Here is a 21526-nt window from a genome sequence, read left to right as displayed (position 1 = left end):
CAAAAACCGGAGTTAATGAGTTACCAGAATGCTCCCAAATCAAAAACAGGAGTTAATGAGTTACCAGAATGCTACCAAAATGTATTTCAAGATTTAAAGGCTGTTGCTAAATATATACCTGAGTAAAATCAGCTATTTCGTTTCTAAATATGTAAGCTTTCTCAATTCTCAATTTTAAGATTGCTGCATAATGCATGTGCATTTTAATTAAACAACAAAGTGATAACAGGGCCATGAAAGATTAAGGAAGAAAGCGACAGAAAGAAGTTGTAGAAGTCAGGCTGTAACGGTATGATTACGTCTGTTAAATGACTGTTTCAAGACAAACAAAAGGTTTTATTTATGCTCTGACCAAAGCAAATCCAGCCTTCGGATAGTAGTGACGTGCTGGAGAGTATCATCCATTGCTTTACAATGTTGTTGCGTGGGTCATAGATGATGCATACTACACAATACTTCAGTGACAGTCGTCAAATGGTGAGTCATCTCACTTCAGCTACTGGAAACATCTATCCAAATTAGACTGTAAAACGAGCTTCAAAGAGAGGCTCTGATGTGCCATCTCAGGGATTTGCCCTCGTCTCAGAAGAAAGTGCAAATTTAATCTCTTAGTCATACCTGCACAGCGTCATTTTAAACATTTTTTTATGCTTAAACTTAATGTGACATTTTCCCTTTCATTCTCTGCCATGATTTCAGTCATCATTTACCCCGCTTTCCTCCCCCACCACTTTGCCCTTTGCCTTGAATTCACAGAATCCCTACAGTGCAGAGGCAGGCCATTCGGTCCATCAAGTCCACACCAACCTTCCAAACAGCATCCCTCTCTGACCCCCCCCCTCCGCCACCTTATCCATGTAACCCTGCATTTTCCCTGGCCAATCCACCTAACCTGCACATCTTGGAACTGTGGGAGGAAACCAGAGCACCCGGAGGAATCCCACACAGACATGGGGAAAATGTTCAAACTCCACACAGAGAATCGACCAAAGATGGAATTGATCCCAGGGTCCTGGCGCTGTGAGGCAGCAGTGCTAACCACTGAGCCATTGTTTTGTCCCTTGAGTTAGATACCAGACAGGAAGGCAAGCCAGTTTCTCAACAGTGTACGAGGAATGATGCTGGACAGCACAGGAAAATATGCAGGTTCTGTTCTTCTGCTCAAATTTCTGTTCATCAAGGTCAGAGACTGCACTTAGAATTAGAACATTTCAACTACTTTGTGTCAAGATTAGGTGCAGATGATTAGATGTAAATCCCTTTGATATCCCATTTGACGAGACTGCGCCTCTAAGAGGTGTGTTCTATCTTGTTTCTCTTGTAGAGGGGTTTAGTCACAGCAGTGCCAAAGTGTCTCCTTCAGACAGGCAGTCGACAAACAGCTTTGAGTTCTCCCTGGGTGTTTTTTTTAAGAAAAAGAATCTTGAGTGGGTGGGGTCAGGCTCACACAGATCCAAAAAAGATTTTGGTTTTGCTTTTAATTAGTTGGTGGCTTTTACTGGCTGCTGCAGTGAAAGCTTGAGTTCTCTGCTGCTAGGGTGAAGTCTTAGACAGAGAGGTTTCCTCTTAAAAATCAAAAGGGACAGATTGTTTCTTTCAGTGTTTCTTTCTACTGGACTGGAGAGAGACAGCACGTGAGAATAATAACTGTGTTGCTGAATTGCCTGTGCCAAGGGTGTGTTTGTAGGATGCTGCCTATATTAGAACAGTTGATGATTAATTAATCTATTAAATAATACATTATCTAGTTAGATATTTCATAAAGTTATGCTAATTATTTTTGTGGTGTTTTAACTGTATTGTAAGAATAAAGTGTATTTTGATTAAAACTTAGTGGTGGACAAGTTGAATCATATCTGGAATGCAGTGGCTTGCACTTGCTTTTGTATGGTCATAGTCCTAGCTTGGGACTGTGGGAAGAATTGGAAAGGGAGCAGCCAGCTGACCACCCACCTTACAATGGGGGTGGACTGAATTGGGGCAGAGTGGGCCATCTGACCCTCACTGCTGGATTACCCACCTATTCCAGCAGTCCCAGCAGCATTAAACGCTCAGTACTGGATTGCCTCCATTGTTTCTGGGACCCGGGTAAAGCTGAGGCATTGGGCAGGGAAGGTTCAAATATCTTATAAATGTGGGGATGAAGGGATGGGATTTAAAGTCAAAGCCAGGAGAAAGGAAGTGGAGGTACTACTTTCTGGGCTCCCAAACTGCTGGAGCTATCCCTGTTCTTGTGTATGGGATCGTCCTATAATTGAACAGGAACTGGGACACTTTGGTCTCAAGTGACGCCGTAGGCCATTTCTTTAAGCATGTCTTCAATGGTTGGACTGCTGTTTTCACTAGACCATCGGACGATGGATGGTATAGAGCTGTTCTTATGTGCCGAATGCCATTGGACCTTAGGAAATATTCAAACTCCCCGCTGGTAAATGACGATCCAATGTCTGTGACCAATACTTCTGAGAGACTGTGTATCGCGAACAATGCTTGCAACCTCTCAATCATCATCCCTGAACTTTATGCACATCCAACCACTTTGAACGGGCATCCCCAATGATCAGCAACATTGAGCCCATGAAAGGACCAGCGTAGTCAACATGCAACTGAGTCCAGAATTTACCCAGCCATTCCCGTGAATGTGGGGGCACTGCTGGTGGCACTCTGGGCACTGCCCCACCAATGCAGCTACATCGGCATCCAATCCTGGCCACCAGACATAGCTTCTTGTAGCATCTTCATCTTGGAAACCACTGGATGACCTGATGGAGTTCAGCCAGTATGTGGCAGCGACCTTTACTTGGGACAATCGCTCTTGTTCCCCACAGTAATATGCTGTCGTCCATCTGGTCTGGTCTTGCCGGGTCCAGAAAAGTTTCAGTCCTGGTTGCGATGGCCCTTCTGTCTCCCCCATTACCACCAGCTGTTTCAGTTTCGCTAGGACAGGATCTTTTTGTGTCCACAGTCAGATATTGTCCGCGGTGACTGGAAGGGTGTCCAGGAATTTCAAAACTAAAACGGACTCCTCTAGGGGAGGCACCACCGGCGGAGTATCTGCCAGTGGGAGGCAGCTCACGGCATCCGCATTAGCCACTCAGCTTCTTGGACGGTATTCTACGCTGAATTCTACCGTAAGCTATGGGCGGCACCACCTTGTTTTTCTTCAGTAGCCTTAGCAGGGGTTTGTGATCTGTTACTGTGACAAATTGCCATCCATAAAGGCACTGGTGGAGCTTCCTCACACCAAAAATGTCCCCCAGGCCTTCCTTCTCTATCTGAGTATATTTATGTGCAGCACCAGCTGAAGTGCGGGAAGCATACTCGATCAGGTGTTCCTGTCCGTTGTGCCACTGGTGAGCCAACACTACCCTGATACCATACGGGGAGGCATCGCATGTCAGCACTACTTCTCAGTTCGGATGGTAGGGGGCCACCACCTTACATGACAATAGCTGCCTTTTCATTTCCCTAAGGGCTACTTATTGGCTATGCGACCATTTCCAAGGCTGACCCTTTTTCAATAGCAGGTGCAAAGGTGCCAAGATGGAGGCCAGGTTATGTATGAATTTTCCAGAATAATTCCTTAACTAGCTTTGGCAATTCTTGGACAGTGTTAGTGTCTGGTGCCTCTGGGAAAGTTAAGCCCCTAATAACTGAAAAGCCTGTGGGTACGCAAGCAGTCACAAAGATTACTCATTGCTGTTTATCAGTTCCCTGTTACTTGCCTGAAAGAAATATCGCATTCTTCCCACATACTGGGCCTGGTCTTCGACACCAGGATCAAATGAATCAAGCTTCCCAAATAAAGGCATGATGACAGAAATGCTTACCCCAACTCCAAGATGACTGTTGCAAGCGAATGTTCTTCAGGCACATCCTGTTTTCTATCGTCATTACTGAAAGAACTGTACAATCACCAAGTCACCCTTTATTTACTTGTGCACAGTACACTGGCTGTGGCCAGCCAGCTCAGAGTCAGTCCCTGAACTGAGGAGATACTAAATCCCCTGTTTAAATTTTTTTTCCTGGTTATACTCTTTTATTCACATGAAGTTACAGTATCACTCAATACATAGCATTAGTCACTATACATCAAAACGAGTTACCACAAAGCAGAGATGCTTAATGAAGAACATCCTATGGAAATACATCTCAATTTAAACAGTAAATCCTAAGTCCATATAAGGTTACAGTGTTTCAAACACGACAAATGGCAAAGTCACATTGTATCAAGGCAATTTGCTAAAGAGCAGAGAAATGACATGGAACATCGTATAGAAACACATCTCATTCTCAACAATAGTACAAAATAGTACAAATAAACATACATTAAAGTCAACATAAGGTTACAGTGTCTCAAACACGACACATGGCAAAGTCACTGTACATTAAGGCGAGTTGCCGAGGAGCAGAGACGTTGACACAGAACATCATATAGAAACACATCTCATTTCAAACAACTGTACAAAATGTTACAGATAAGCACACATTCCCCAGGGCAATCAGTCAACCTACTCACGGACAGGCTATTAGTCGGCCTACGCATAGACCAGTGGGGATACAAGAAGGCATGACACATGCACAAAAGCACAGTCCAAACATGAAAACACCATATGTGCATGAAGGCCTGGTGCTACACACAAAGGCCCGGTCCTACACACAAAGGCGAGGTCCTACACACAAAGGCCTGGTCCAACACAGGAAGGCTCGGTTCTACACGTGAAGGCCCGGTCCAACACACAAAGGCCCGGTCCAACACACGAAGGCCCGGTCCAACACACGAAGGCCCAGTCCTACACACAAAGGCCCGGTCCAACACACGTGGAGGCTTGGTCTACCCACGAAGGGCAGCACGCTTATGAAGGCCCGGTCCACACACAAAAGTTCAGTCTGGGACCCATAAACTGAAACAACGGCATAAAGTCAGGGTCCTGTCACCAAGTCACCCTTTTATTTTACCAGTAGAACAGTACCACTAGCTTTGGCCAACCAGTTCGGAGTCAGTGGCCTGAACTGAGGAGATTCTAAACCTCCTGGTTAGATATATTTTTTCTTCTTTTCCCTTTTTTTTCTCGCAGCTAGCGCCCTGTTATCTGAAAGAAGAACATTTAATAATGCAATAGGGAGAAACAGTTCCCAGATGTGAAAAGATCGAGAGCAAGAGGACACAGATTTAAAGTAATTGGCAAAAGGAACAAAAGTGCTGTGAGAAAAAAAATTAAGTCATTAAAGTGTGTGAAATAACTACAATCAGGCTGGGTCCCCATCACCAAGTCACCCTTTATTTACTAGTGCACCGTACACTGGCTATCGCCAACCAGCTCAGAGTCACTTCTTAAAACTGAGGAGATTCTAATCTCCTGGTTCTTTTGGTCAGCCAGGGCTTTCCTAATTCGCTCAGGTTAACAATACCAATCAACAACCTCATAGCCAAAAAGGTCAACCTGGTTCAAATCACTACACAATCTGTAGGCTCTTTTAAAAACGTTAACAAAATAGTGGGCTGCCACTCCTCACGCCTGTCCATGTCAACCATGTTAGGGCATTGGTAGGATAATATTGGCATCGTTTGTGCTTTTAACAGGCTCAGTTGACCGTTAACTATTTATTCAGATATGGTCAGTAGGCTGCAAGATTTGATAGTTGTCTATTCTCTGCATTATGAGGGTCAGCTACAATGTGGATGGCACTGACCCAGTTATACAAGCCTGCCACACCCTGCCCCATCCATGATCGATACTGGCAGGTCAGCTGGTGAAGTGCTGTATTGTCAGAGGTACTGTCTGTTGGATGAGGCCTTAAATGGAGACACCCAATAATCCTCCAGCTGGATAAGAAAGATTCTATGCCGTTATATACAAGAGCTGTGGAGCAGGCCCTGATGGTACCAGCCAGAATTGATACCTCAGCCAATGTAACGAAAACAAAGAGCTGATCATTGTCGCTGTTTATGGACCTGCTCTTAGATGTGCCTATCTGCAATTCCCTCATTACAACATTCTTTTCATTCATTTGGCATCACTGTCCAGATCAGCAGTTATTGCCCATCTCTAATTGCCCAGAGAGTAGTTAAGAGTCAACCACATTGTAGGTCTGGAGTCACGTGTAAGCTAGATCAGCTGAGGACGGCAGTTTCTTTCCCTAAAGGACACTAATGAATCAGATGGGTTTTTCCAACAATTGACACTGTTTTACTATAATAATAATGGAGGTGTTACTATTGGTTTTAGTTGATTAACATGAAACATTTATAACATTTCTGTGCTGTACTCAAAAAATTCTTTTCCCGCCTATCCTTGACCTCTAGGTCTCCCTTGCTGCTTGATGACTTTCTACTTTCACCTCCTGCTAATAACTCCGGAAAGGTCAATAATGATTATTATGTTAAATGGACCCATTTCCCTTAAAATCTAAACATTGAAAAACCATGTGAGTGTGTTAACTATTTATTCACCAACGTTGCCACCAGGGATTATTAGGCTGTGCTATCAGTTTTACAATGGTATGATTTTAGTGTGTTATGGCTCGTTCTTGGATGACAATGTGTGCTTTGTATTCTGTGCATGTATGTGCTGTATTCTGGGGCAGGAGGTCTGGTGGTGCAGTAATGTTGTCGCTATCTCAAGGTCACAGGGTTAACATCCCATCTCCAGATTTCAAGGCCAAGGAAGGCATGCCATATCACAACCAAACAGGTTAAGGATCAATCTGTAAATCCTTCTGATGTTCCCATAGCAGGCGGTAATGCGACAGAGATTCCTGATCAACAAAAGCCATATGGTAGCTGCAGTGTAAAGCCTCCTTAAGTTAAAAAGACTCCACATGCAGGTTCCTGTCCATAAGCAAGTGTCATCCATAGAACCATAAAATATAGCAGCAGGAGTAGGCCATTCAGCCTTTCAAACCTGCTACGCCATTCAATATGATCATAGTTGATTATCCATCTCAGTACCTTGTTCCCATTTTCTCCCCATATGCTTTGATCCCTTTATCCCTGCGAACTCCATCTTGAAAAGATCCGAGGGACTAGCCCACGCACAGTGCGGAGCTATGGAAAGCACCAGTTCATAGCCAGGGATGCTGATCACGCTGGTTTTCCTTGTCCATCCAATCTGGATCTTCTTGCTCAGAGATAGGAAAGCTAGCTGCTGCACTGCACGACTGCCCCTCTATAGTTATGTTCCACCTGGAAACTATTAGCCAGATAATCCTTGAATTTATCAGTATACATTGTTGACTAGATTGATGTAGGGAAAATATTTTGAATTTGTTGTTGAAATATGTGGTTCATGTGCATTTGACATTTAAATCAGATAGATGCCTTTATGTTAGATTTGTTTTTTTTCTGCTTCAGTTTCCTAAACAAATCATCAATGCACACTTCTGGATCTAAGTCCTAAATCGGAGGTTGATTACTTTGGTTCCTATAATTGTTTTGTCTGCTCCCCCAGGGTTATATCTGGTTGAGGAGTTGCTTGTTGCTGAACCTGATTGTTTTTGACCCATTGATATTATTGAAATGTGAATCAGACCGTTTCTGAACTAAAATCTCCCACGAGATTACAGTGAAGATGTAACCACATTTTACATTTTTAGGACTGTCTCAATGGGTGATACCAAACGTACCTATTTACTGCTCAAGTACTATCATCTAAATTGATTATCTGTAAAAGGTCATGAAGCAAATACTTTAATTTTGAAATTTGACTGTAATTTACTCCTTTTTCATATGACTTCAAAATGTCTGGTGCTTCTGACGATTAAAGCTATTAGGTTTGGTGTTAAGATCTGGGGCCCTGCTGTAAATGAGAAGTAAACATCTGCTAACAAGCAGAATCTTTTTTTTCAGCTGCAAGACTGACGCATTGAAATTTGCAATCAGTTTCTATACTTAGCTATTTCTCTGTCGTGCCAGATTCCTGGGATTCCCTCTGACCTCCCAAACCATCAGCTCTTTGCTTGAAATGTGTGAAATTGACTTGCAGCATTTCCTGACAGCAGGAGCAAGACTCCAGTGTTCACCACCTCCCCCTCCCCCCTCCCCATGAGAGTTGGCGCCATGCTCTTCAATTGGTACTTGCTGGGTTTGCATCCCCTGAGGCTAGCCTTCTTGGCATTTGCACAACTAAACCTGGATCGCTGATACATTTCTCAATGGAACTGGAATAGGGCATACAACCTCTTGTAGTTGTTAAAAGAAATCATAGAATCGTAGAATTTTACAGTACCGAAGGAGGCCATTTGATCCATTGTGTCTGTACTGGCTCCCAAAAGGACTACCCAGCTGCCCCACCCTCCAGTCCTATTTCCGTTGCCTTCTAACTTCATCACTTTCAAAGAAAATCCATCTCTGTTTTGAAATCTCGTATGGAATCCACCTCCAACACTTTCCCAGTCAGCATAATCCACATCCTGACTCTCTAAGCAAAAGTTCTGCTGTTCAGAAAGATTGTGGCTGCTGTTTATGTTAACTCCACATTCCTTGATTCCCTAATCCTTCATACTCCCGTGAAATAAATATACATCTCAGCCTTCAGGTTTTCAAACAGTGCAGTACAATTCTTTTATGAGATCTTGCCATGCAACCTTATTTGACATGTTTCACTCTTATAGTAATGACTAAAATTAAAAAGTACTTCATCGGCTGTGAAGTACATTTTGAGACATCCTAAAGAGCATGAATGTTATGATTATAAATGCGAGCGGTCTATTTTCTGCTTCCTATCACGAGAAAAGGCAGACTGGATTATCGTTTATACTCCGATCAATCTTGAGGATTGAATACCAATGAAAGGCTGAAAGTTTTCTTTGTAAACACCTGCCATTAAGAAGTGGCCAAGCTGAAACATTGGTTTAGCCTGGTCTTTAACTTTGGTGAAGGAGTTGAAGCTTGTGCTAGAGACAGGATCTTTAAGGTGGAGATGGTGTTTTGGTGACTAGCACTTGATCTTACCACCCTCTCGTAACAGGGATTACATGATTGGGATTAAAATAATCAGTGCTAAGTATTTCTTGCACTAGCTAAAGGTTCACCACTTTTTACCATTTACCCACTGCTGAAGATTTGATGAGGTCTTTTGAAACACATTGGGAGATATTCTGGTGTAGTTGCTCAAGGCTTCACCAAATCTCTATCAACATTTATTCTCAATTCTTTGAGGGTTGACTTACCCTAGTTGATATTCAATTGCATAGGGCATCTTATAGGAACATCCTCAATAAGGGTCACCGTCCGCTTGTTAGGAGACCCCCATGGTCTTCAGTGAAAATGGGGCAAGGTCATGAAGCCAGGCAGAGGGGGGAATAGAATGGTCTCCTCCTCCAGCCCTTCACGAGGATCTCCACTGCCATATCCAAGAGCCCTCTCCCTTGGTCCCTGAGTGATCCTGAAACATGCCACTGTTTGCCAGTACATTCCACACCCTCAGTGGAGAAGCACTCACTTCTACTGCTCCAAAACAGTTGCATCTCGTCAACTTGGGGTGGTAAACCTAGAGGTGTCTGTTTGTCAGCTGGATATCCTAAACTGATCTCATCCTATTTGCCAGCATATGGCCTATATCCCTCTAAACTCTTTCTATTAATGTACCCATTCAGATGTCTTTTAAATGTTGTAATTGTACCAGCCTATACCACTTCCTCTGGCAGCTCATTCCATACATGCACCATGGTGGCATGGTGGCTCAGTGGTTAGCACTGCTGCCTCGCAGCGCCAGGAGCCCAGGTTCGATTCCACCCTCAGGCGACTGTGTGTGTGGAGTTTGCACATTCTCCCTGTGTCTGCGTGGGTTTCCTCTGGGTGCTCCACTTTCCTCCCACAGTCCAAAGATGTGCAGGCTAGGTGGATTGGCCATGGGAAATTGCCCATAGCGTTCAGGGATGTGTAGGTTTGGTGGGTTAAAAGGGGATGGGTCTGGGTGGGATGCTGTGAAGGTCGGTATGGACTTGTTGGGCTGAAGGGCCTGTTGTCACACTGTAGGGAATCTATGAAAAGTTTGAGTTATGGAAATCAGCAGTGAGGCACAAATTTGCATGTGGAGTCCATACTTTCAAAGAGTGGTCTCTTATTAGTACAGCACCCATTTAACTGCCATTCCCACCATTTCCACAACATTACACATTGGTACTTGTTCTCCTCTGTACCTCCCCAAGCATCTTCTCCACAACCAGCCAGATACAGGTTGTTGGAAGTGCTCCCCTGCTGACAGAATGAACTTAAAATTAGCAACACAAGAATCGTTGTGGTTCTTTATGGTAAGATGATAATAGAACAATTTGTTACATGGAATCAAGCCAACCAAATACAGAATAAATCACAGGTTGATCCCTTGACAGTAGGTTTATTTGCAAGATACAGCCTTACACATCTCTGCTTTTTAGCTACTGACTCAGTGTTGCAGCTGAAACCCTCTATTTACATTTTCGGGATATTTTCTAATCAATCCATTGGAGCAGGCGGGACTTGAATCCAGGCCTCATGGTCCAGGCGTAGGGATACTACCACTGCACCACAAGAAGCCCTCTATTTGTACTCCCAGATGTGTTGTGACAGACCTCTGGAGAAGGTGGGACTGAAACCCAGGCCCTCTGATCCAGAGGGAGGGATATTTGTGTTCTTAGATATTTTCTAATCAGCCTGTTCAGAGATGCGGAACTTGAACCCAGGTCTCCTGGCTCCAAGGTAGGGATACACCCATTGTATCATAGGAGCCCAAATTGATGGTGAAAGAAGGTATTTGCAGATATTTCTCATCAACATGTTCAGAAATGTCATTACACACCTCTGGAGTAGATTGGATTTGAACCTGGGCCTCCTGGCTCGGAGGCAGGGACATGATCAATGCACCACAAGGGTTCCACTTATGCGCTCCGTCCTTAGTCACTACACCTTTATATCTTTAATACCACCATCAACTAACCTTTGACATAACCGACACTGTTAGGGTGTTTGTTGATCTCATTGTAGCCAGTGAAGGAATGATGGAATAGACTCTCAAGCTCCTTGCCTGCCCATGACAAGTATTGTGGAATTTACTGGGAAACTTTACAGATTGATTTAAGTAGTTTTGTCAATTTTTATTGGATTTGTTAAAGGAGCACATTATGTTTAAAGGGACCCACTGTTGTTGCATGCAGTGTGTTCAAATAAAGACGATTAATATAGTGTCTCATATTGTCCATATTTCTGAAGAAGGGTCTAGACCCAAAACGTCAGCTTTCCTGCTCTTCTGATGTTGCTTGGCCTGCTGTGTTCATCCAGCTCTACACTTTGTTTCTGGGAATCTTGTTACTAGCTCAACAATGAATTCAAGAGTTTCTGTGAAAAGGAAACAAAGGTGTTGAACCAATCTCTGACCAGACCTGAGCACAGCAGCAGTCTTTCGATTAATGATTGCTGCCAAAATAGAGGAATCAATACTTCCTCATTGACGAGTCAAATCTAGAATGTACAATTATGTGAGAACTGTGGAAATGGAGGAGATTTCTGATCACGAAAGAACACTGGAGTTTGCTTGTTGCTACTACAATCGGCATCTATGTAGCAATGCTGGATTTCAATGACCACTGAACTCATGGTATTGGGTCACTACATTCACCACGTAATACAAACTATATGCAATATCAATAAAACAATCTTTCGAAAATAAGTTTCAAGTTTTAAACTGTCAGCCGTCAAGACCAATATATTCATAGCCGTAGGAGAACAGCATCAGTTGAAATGTTTCACAAGCAGGCCTTTTGTATAGACACTCAAAGGGTGGTGATAATCTTAACTGAAACGGTTTATTTCTGACAGTGTGCTTCAGTTTCAAATTTCCTCCACAGTAAATTGTCTCTATTTATCAACTTTTTTTTCTATTCATTTGTGGGATGAGGGCGTCGCTGGCTGGCCAGCATTTCTTGCCCTTCCCTAGTTACCCTTGAGAAGGTGGTGGTGAGCTGCCTTCTTGAGCCACTGCAGTCCATCTTCATGGAGTGGGCCCCTGGCAGTGGCATGGTGTGAGCTGGTGTAGCCCAGAATGGGCCCCTGGCAGTAGCATGGTGAGTGTAGCCCAGAGCAGGACTGTAGTGGCGGAGAAGAAAAAGTTGGATTCTCTTTAAGTTATCTTTCTACTTTTTATTTTAAGTTAATGTGAATGGTGCCTATGCATGGCGACAGTACGCACTTTTCATTATTTTAAATTGAATAGATGCGACAATAAATGATTCAATTCAATTCAATTGTTAGTGATAGGCAGCGTAGATTTGTACCGGGAAGGTCATGTCTCAGCAACTTGAGTTTTATGAGGAGGTGACAAGAATGATTGATGAGGGTAGGGCAGTGGATGTTGTCTACGTAGACTTTAGTAAGGCATTTGATAAGGTACCTCTAGGTAGGCTAGTACGGAAGATAGAGTCTCATGGAATCCAGGGTGAGCTGGCTAGATGGATACAAAACTGGTTTGGCATTGAAGACAGAGAGTAGCGATGGAAGGGTGCTTTTCAGAATGGAGATCAGTAACTAGTGGTGTTTCACAGTGCTGGGAGCTTCATTGTTTGTAATATATATAAATGATCTGGAGGAAAATGTAAATTGCCTGATTAGTGAATTCGCACATGACACCAAAATTGTTGGAGTTGCAAACAGTGAGGAGGAGTGTCAAAGGATACAATGGGATATATTTAGATTGCAGATTTGGGCAGATGGAGTTTAATCTGGACAACTGCGAGGAAATGCATTTTGGAAGATCACATTCAGGTGTGAATTATACAATAAATGGCAGAAGCTTTCGGAGCATTGACATACAGAGGGATCTGGGTGTTACAAGTCCACAGATCCCATCTTGGCCATAGTTGGATAAAGTGGTCAAGAAGGCATACAGCACACTTACCTTCATCAGCCAGGGCATCGAATATGAAAGTTATGTCGCAGCTGTACAAAACGTTAGTTAGCCCACATTTTGAGTATTGTGTGCAGTTCTGGTCGCCACATTACCAGAAGGCTGTGGATGATTTTGAGAGGGTCCAGAGAAGGTTTACCAGGATGTTGTCTGGTTGGAGGGTTTTAGTTATGAGGAGAAGTTGGATAAATTTGGATTGTTCTCACTGGAAAGACAGAGCCTGAGAGGTGACCTGATGGAGGTCTACAAAATTATGAGAGGCCAAAGGAAGGGTGGATCGCCAGAGGCTTTTTCCCAGGGTGGAAAGGTCAACTACAGGAGGACACAGGTTCAAGGTGAGAGGGGAAAGTTTAGGGGAGAAGTGTAGGGAAAGTTTTTCACACGGAGGGCAGTGGGTGCCTGGAACACACTACAAATGGAGGTGATGGAAGCAATCAAGTTAGCAACATTTAAGGCTATTTGTTAGACACATGATCAGGAGGCGAACACAGGGATAGAAATATCATGTGGGCAATAAGTAGCAGATTAGGTATCAGTGCAGTCTTGATGGGCTGAAGGGCCTGTTCCTGCGCTGTATTGTATCATATTACTGCATAAATCTCTAAATATTGGTATCTGTGCTCTGTCTCTTACGTTGCTATCACTTGCCATTTCTGGTCACAATATTGCTTCACATAAGAGATGTCTGTTTCACGGCCAACCTCCTGTAATCTCTCCTTTCACACCAATAGCACTCTGTTCCTTTTAATTATTTGTTTCAGCCAGTCTATTAAAATGAAGGCTGAATACAGTTGGGTATTTCTATGTGGCACCACCTTATAGGAAACTACATATTCCATCCAATGTGGGCAGCACAGTGGCTCAGTTATTAGCAATGCTGCCTCACAGTGCCAGGGACCCAGGTTCAATTCCACCCTCAGATGACTTTCTGTGTGGAGTTTGCACATTCTCCTCGTGTCTGCTGTGTCCTGTGGTTTTCTCCCACAGTCCAAAGATGTGCGGGCTAGGTGAATTGGCTGTGCTAATTTGCCCCTAGTGTCCAGGGATGTGTAGGTTAGGTGTGATAGCCATGGGAAATGCAGGGTTACAAGGAAAAGGTAGGGGATGGGTCTGGATGGGATGCTCTTCGGAGGGTCAGTGTCGATTCATTGGGTCGAATCGCCTGTTTCCACACTGAAGGGATTCTGTGATCCCTCATTAGCAGCCATGCAATGCTGTCTATTGTTCATGGAAGTTCAATTATATAATAGAAACAGGCAACTACTAATTAAACAAGCAGGTCTGAAATTTTGAGAGCAATCGGACTGTTGTCCTCGAGGCCAGCCCTGCTTTCACAGTACTTCATTGAGTGGTCTGTCAAGCCTAAAGGTACCATCAGTTGCATGAACCCAAAGAAAAGGGGGAGAGAAAAAGTAACAAATGGTGCACTATTATCCTAACAGTATATCTAACTGCAATATGATTAATTCTTCCTTGCTCAATTAAAAAAAAATGTAAATAGCAAACCAGAGGATGACCAGATATCCCTACTCTTCACTGCTACTTTAACTCAAGTCAGAATTGTATGGTTCTAAAAATAATCAACATCAGTTCTCCACATCATTATCATTGTTTCAATGGAGAGAGACTGCAGAATGCTGCCACATAGAGAAATCTGGTGTCCTTGCTCAGTACATGAATCTCAATGTTTGCATATAGCAAGGGTACGTAGTTAGGAAGACAAATGAAGGTGCAGTCTTGCTATTGCTATACAGGGCATTGGTGAATGCATGCCTGGAGGACTATCTGCACCTTTGGTCTCCTTGCTTAAGGAGGGATGTACTTGCATTGGCTGTAGTACAGAGCAGGTTCTCTGTGCTGATTCCAGGGATGAAAAGATAGTCTTATTGCTGCAGATTAAACCTGACTCATTGCAATTTAGAAAATGAGAAGTTACCTCACTGAAAGATACAAGTGTTTAAGGGACTTAACAGGATCAATGCTGGGCGGATATTTCCTCTCGTAGGGAAATCTAATAGTAAGGAGCTCATTTAAAAATAAAGTAAACCCCATTTAAGATGGGGATGATGTGGAATTTCTTCCTTGAGGGTTGTTACTAATTGTAATTCTTTGTTTTAATATATGTTTGTCAGATATGGGCATACTGGCTGGACCAGCATTTATTCCCATCCTAAATTGCCTTTGAGGAAGTGATGACCAGCTGCCATCTTGAAGCAGTGCAGTCCATAGGTTGATGGATACACCCAGAGCACTGTTAGGAAGAGTGTTTCAGGATTTTAACCCAGAGTCAATGAAGGAGCAGGGACATAGTTGCAAGTCAAGATGGTGTGTGGCTTGGAGGGAACTTGCAGGTGGGTGTTCTCCAACACATTTGACCTTCTAGATTGTAGAGGTCATGGGTTTGGAAAGTACCTCTAAAGGAACCTTGGTGAATTGCTGCGATGCATTGTGTAGCTGGTGCACACTGCTTCTACTATTTGCCATGATGGAGGAATAAATGTTTAAGATGGTGAATGAGTTGCCCATAAATAGACAGCTTGGTTCTGAATGGCGTTGAGCTTGTTCGATGTTTTTGGACCTGCACTATACACACAGGATGTGTTTGAGCAATTTTCCACATTGCGAGGCACATGCCAATGTTCTAGCTATACTGGTACTAACAAATCCTGCCAGGTCTACTTAAAGAGGATAAGGCAGTGGCACTCATAGCTTCAGGCTGAATTCAGCAGTGAGCTCTAATACTAACTGTGTATAATTATAAGTTGGAACACTGTCCAGGAGTCTGAGTAGCAAATGCAGATGCATTGAGCTGCCTCCTTCTGGCAGGTACGTCACCGGTTCTACCGCCACTGGAAGAGTCCATAATGGTTTAAAATTCTCTCGACACTCTTCTAGTCACAGCTGACAATATCAGACTTTGGACACAGAAAGATCTGGTCCTGAAACAGTTGGTGTGGATGGGGGAAACCAAAGGGCTGTCACAACCAGAATTGAAACCTTTTTAGACCCAGAGAGACCAGATCACAGTAGGGGACGGCATATTATTATGGGGAGCAAGAGTGATTGTCCTGAGCAAAGGTCACCGCCAGATACTGACTGAAGTCCACCAGGGTAACCCGGGGTTTCTAAAATGAAGATGTTGGCAAGAAGTTATGTCTGGTGGCCAGGATTGGATGCAGACATAGCTGCATTGACGGGGCAGTGCCCAGAGTGCCCACAAGGACAGAAATTACTGCCAGCAGCTCCCCTACATTCATGGGAATATCCGGGTAAACCCTGGCTTCAGTCACACATCAACTATGCAGGTCCTTTCATGGGCTTAAAGTTCTTAGTCATTGTGGACACTCACTTAAAATGGCTGGACGTGCATAGAGTTCATTCGTTAAACATGGGGACAACGATGGAAAAACTGCAATACATGGATTCCCAGAAGTCTTGGTCACAGATAACGGGCATCATTTACCAGCAGGGAATTTGTGTATTTCCTAAAGTTGAATGGTATCCATCATATAAGGACATTTCCATATCATCCATCATCCAATGGTCTGACAGAAAGACCAATCCAAACTTTGAAGGCAGGCTTAAAGAAACAGCCTACAGCTTCACCAGATACCAAACTGTCCCAGTTCCTATTTGCTTATAGGGCCACCCCTTTTGAAACTACAGGGATAGCTCCAGCAGAGTTGCTAATGTGGAGAAGACTTCATATCCTTAAATCTGATCTTCCAAGACCTGGGGGAGGGTGCAACGGCATCAGGAACACCATTGCTGGACACAAGAGTCTGCTGAGCAAGAGAAATAGTTTAGTTCAGGAGACAAAGTTTGGTGTAGGAACTGCAGGACTGGCCCCGCATGGCTAAGACAAATGGTTGATGCGAGGTCAGGTCCAGTGACATATAAAGTTTAGATAGGTGCGACAGTCCTGAACAAGCACATAGAACATATGAAAGCTGCAAAATTGCAAACAGTTTGGTAGCTAAATGCGCCCTGGTCCTCAATTGCCTTTCTGTCTGTTCCGGAACCCGATAGTTCTCCCTCTCCATCAAGCATTGAAGATGCTTCGGAATCTGAGATGGACACGGTAGATGTTCCCACCCCGATGCCTTTGCCGCCTGAAGAAAAGAATGATGTTTTCTGATACGCTCCAGGCACAAGAGGCGAGCTACTGTGTATTACACGCTGTCCGTATCAGAGGCAGTGTCAGGGGAACCTGACCCGGTGCTAAAACGTCTGAGGAGAAGCTACAAAAAAAAAAGAACCAGCCTATGTCCTTGGACTCAGAGGAGGAGGAATGTAGTGATTATAATAAGGTCAGCCTTGTAGAATATGAGTTCCCTGGCTGGGGCTGTTAATCTGGTCCAATCAGGGAGCCCTAGCTGACAGATATAAATAGGAGGGTCAGTAGTCCTGCTCACTCTGAGAGGTGGCTCTGAGGGAGCTGGATCAATGTCAAGGACTTTCCACATGTAAATAAAGGGTAACTTGGTGGTGGGATACCAGCCTCTGTGGAGTTATTTCACTAAGTTTAGGCAGTTGAAAATCTGCCTGCCTTTGAGGTAGTGATTAAAATCAGCAATACACAAGAGGTTTGAATTGAAGGTGCACAAATATTTCAGAGGGTTATTGGGCTGGAAGAGAATACAGAGATAATTTGGGGTGTGGGATTTCAAAGCAATTTTAAAATTGAGACATTGCCAGACTGGAGGCCAGTGTTGTTCAGCAAGCATAGGGAAGATGGATCAACGGGACAAACAGCTACCCTTTACTTCAGAATCCTTCGATAATACTTTAGTTTTGAGTAGAATTGACAGATGGTGAGTGACAGATAATCAGTGCAAAAAAGCATTGAAGTTAGGAGTCAATAGAGGGTTAGGATTATGTGTAAGAGGATTAACTGAAAAAAATCATATTCTGTGTTAAGAATCTCGTGACACTTTCAGACAACTCACTGAGCTAAGATAAATTGGTTGACACTGAGCGTGCTTAGGAACTGGAATACCGAGAGTTCAATTAGTGCCAAGCTCAAGGTGTTTACAGCATTTCTTCTGTTCCTTCCTGGGATGTGAGTATTGCAGGCTGGGCTGACATTTCTGGCCCAACTCGAATTACTTTTGAGAAGGTGGTAATGAGCTGCCTCTTGATCCACTGCAGTCTGGTACACCCACAGTGCTGTTAGGAAGGGAGTGTGAGGATTTTGATCCAGTTACAGTGAAGCAAGACAGTTCCAAGCCAGGCCAGTAAGTGTCTTCGAGGGGAACTTGCAGGAGATGGTGTTCCCGCATCTCTCTTGCCCTTGTCCTTCTAGATGGTTGTGGTTGTGGGTTCAGAAGGTACTGTTGATGATGACTTGAAAAGTTGCTACAATGTACTTTGTATGTGATTCATGCTGTTGTTACTGTGTGCCAGTGAGGATAGTGTGTTCACTCTTGGTTTTCTCATCACCTGCCACTGATCATCCAGATAGACATGTTCTTCAGGATTCGGCCAGTTTGGATCGTAGCGGTGCCAACTGAGACATTTTGGTGCTGGGCATTGAAGCCCTACACACAGAGTACAGTCTATGCTCTTGCCCTCAGTGCTTCTTCCAAATGGTGTTTAACATGAAAAAGGTGAGTTGGGGTGAAGGCAGAAACGAAGCAATAACCGAGGGAAAGTAACTGCTGGGCAGTTGCTATCTGTCTTGTATAATGCTACTGAATTGTAGTCTGGATGGAGGAGTTCGCCCATGTATTCTCTACACCACAAAAGATAATCTAATTTGTACACCAGCTTGATTATAACTAACTTGATTTTAAAATCTACAGTGGGGGTGACATGGTGGCTCAGTGGTTAACATTGCTGCCTCACAGTGCCAAGGATCTGGGTGCAATTCCACCCTGGGGTGACTGTCTGTGTGGGCTTCCTCTAGGGGCTCCGGTTTCCCCCAACAGTCCAAAGATGTGCAGGTTAGGTGGATTGGCCATGCTAAATTGCCCGTAGTGTCCATGTGTAAGTTAAGTGGATTAGCCACGGGTCATGCAAGGTTACAGGATTGGGTAGGGAGATGGATCTGGGTAGGATGCTATCCAGAGGGTCGGTGTGGACTTGTGGGCCAAATGGCCTGTTTCCACACTGTGGGGATTCTATGAAGTGGATGCTTTATACAGGCAAAGGTGGCGCCTGTCGTGAAATATGACTTTTAAGGTGGGACTTCCAGGAAAAATTGTATATTGGTGATAAAACTCACATTCCTATGGTATAGATGTTATTTTCCCTGTACATTGATGTTTGAATTATTCTGGACTGCAAAAGCTTTGACAAAGTGGTGTGTTTACTTTGAAAGGTCGACGACTTTTAAGAAGGAAATTGAATTGGAATAAGGAAAGCCACTATTTACGTGACTCTCCTTCTAACTGTCTGTTTATCTTTTCCTACCTTATAGGTGTTGGTAATTAGAATTTCTCTTTCACAGGTATAAGCAATTAATATGGAGCTTTTCTAACTGTGAACAAAACACAGATGAGATCATTAGTTGGTTTACCTCTATGTTCTCAAGACTATCCAGCAACTGTTCAGTGTATTGGGGGTAATTTAACATCCCGTGACAGGTGGAAGAGGAATGGGATGAGGATAAAATAGTAAAAATATATGAAATGTGACTCTCTCTACATGCCTCCAATGATGTGTTTTAATGGGATCAGAATTGGGATGAGTTGGGGTGCAGTCATTAATTAACTCTCTTCGTTAGGCAGCATGCTGCAGAACTTTGCAGCTTTTCAAATTTAACAGCTGTAGACCGGGTTTCCTGGTGCCGGGATACCATGAAAGTGAAAGGTCACGGGTAGGCCTGGATCCAGCAGCGATGCTCCCTCTCAGCCTCCTCCCCTGGCTCAACTTCACCCCAACTTTTCGGGTATATACTTCTCAGAGACCATCTTGTTTGATTTGAAGGGAAACTTGACCATATCACGGCCACAGAATCATTGATTCGTGAAGCAATTTTCGTCAGAATCAGAATTATAATGAACGACTCATCGCAAAGGGTGAGGAAAGAAGGACAACCAGAAGCACACTGTTGTAGCCATGAAGCAAATGCACATTGATATTCAATTGAATTCAATTGAAATTGCTTATTTTTGAGGAAAAACATAAAAGAACAACCAATCATAATGGACTGTGGTTTAAGCTAGTTGTATGCAAATACATCAGGAGATGATATGAATATTACATGTTCAATTATCCTCAAAAAAAAATTGACAAAAGTTAATTGCTGATCCAACAGAAGCTCTGGGATCAAGGTCAAATGAATTACTTTAACCCTTCAACATGTATTGTTGCTGTGGTAACAAGCTGAAAGCATCGCCTATCCATGCAAAGCACACAATAGCTTGTGTCGTACTGTGTAATCTAACAAATATGTTGTCTTTCAGGGGACATCTAGGGTCATTGAGGCTGCAACTGCGATTACGAGATGAGAGCATTCTCCCTTCCAGTTACTACCAGCCCCTCATGGAGTTACTCCTGCAGTCAGTCAAAACAACCAACAATGTGAGTAACATAATCGGAACTTTTTAGAATTAGCTTTATTGTCACAATGAGTACAATGAAAAGTTTATAAGTCACCACTTACAACGCCATCTTAGGGAGCAAGGTACCAAGGTACACACTGTTAAGTACAAATTCTTAGGGAAATAAAGATTAAAATAAATAAATAAAAAGTCCAGCCATAAATTAGAAAAACAGAGAAATAAGAGTTCTCCTCTTGTGAATTAACTTGGCCCCTACTTTATTGTTTCTTATACAGTGCAGTCAGGTGTTGATCCAAATACCATCCAGATAATTGTTGGTGATGCCCATCTACTAGGAAGTGTGGGACAGTAATCCAGTTTCGACTGGCACAGTTACTTGCCTTCCTGTCAAAGGTCACCCTTGAACTTCCTTGGAAAGCCCCAGACTTAGCAACCTACTGTGAAGGAACATTTTCTTCATTTCAAAAATATACCTAATTTTTAAAAGTATCTTTATATACATACATATTCACTGAAGCAGTTCGGTTCTATACAGAAGCATATGAAGAAACAAAACAGACATTGAAATTTGATTCTATGCAGCAAACAAAACCCAGGCAATATACAAGACTATGTTTATGTTTTTGAGGAATCAGGAGGGTCTGATAACTGAACAGACCCTCATTAAACTTCAGCAGGAAGACCTTAGATGGTGGTCTTTCCCCACTGCAAATTGGCAGCAGCTGCCTTAAGCTTTAGTGTGTCCCTCAGCACATAGAACATAGAACATAGAACATAGAACTGTACAGCACAGTACAGGCCCTTCAGCCCACGATGTTGTGCCAAACTTTTACCCTAAACCTAAAGTCTATCTAACCTCCACCCCTACCTTATATTATCATCCATATGCCTATCTAATAGCCGCTTAAATGCCCCTAATGAGGCCGACTCCACTACCCTCTCCGGCAATGCATTCCATGCCCCATGGCCGTAGAACTTGGAATACAGCACATGTCAATGTCCTACATTTCGTGAGTAACTACAGAAACACTATTCCACTTGAATCCAAAAATTTATTTTTATTTGCAGCTACTGTTTGAATTAAACATTCATTTTCTGTCCTTCAGTATAAGGAGTTGGGGTTTTCACACTGGATAC

The 21526-nt window shown here is 43.3% G+C and overlaps 1 protein-coding gene across 2 annotated transcripts in view; it reads left to right on the top strand.

The window, feature by feature from the left end:
* Window positions 1–21526, top strand: part of rasa4 (RAS p21 protein activator 4) — a 217015-nt gene that overhangs the window by 155673 nt on the left and 39816 nt on the right. For both annotated transcript variants that reach the window (XM_048612760.1, XM_048612761.1), the window contains one exon: window positions 20291–20408. In XM_048612760.1, the coding sequence (XP_048468717.1) occupies window positions 20291–20408 (118 nt within the window). The remainder of the gene's footprint in view (window positions 1–20290; window positions 20409–21526) is intronic.

Source organism: Rhincodon typus, chromosome 26 (genome assembly GCF_021869965.1).
Source record: "Rhincodon typus isolate 14 chromosome 26, sRhiTyp1.1, whole genome shotgun sequence".
NCBI classification, from domain to species: domain Eukaryota; kingdom Metazoa; phylum Chordata; class Chondrichthyes; order Orectolobiformes; family Rhincodontidae; genus Rhincodon; species Rhincodon typus.
This window is presented reverse-complemented; position numbering and strand designations above follow the sequence as displayed.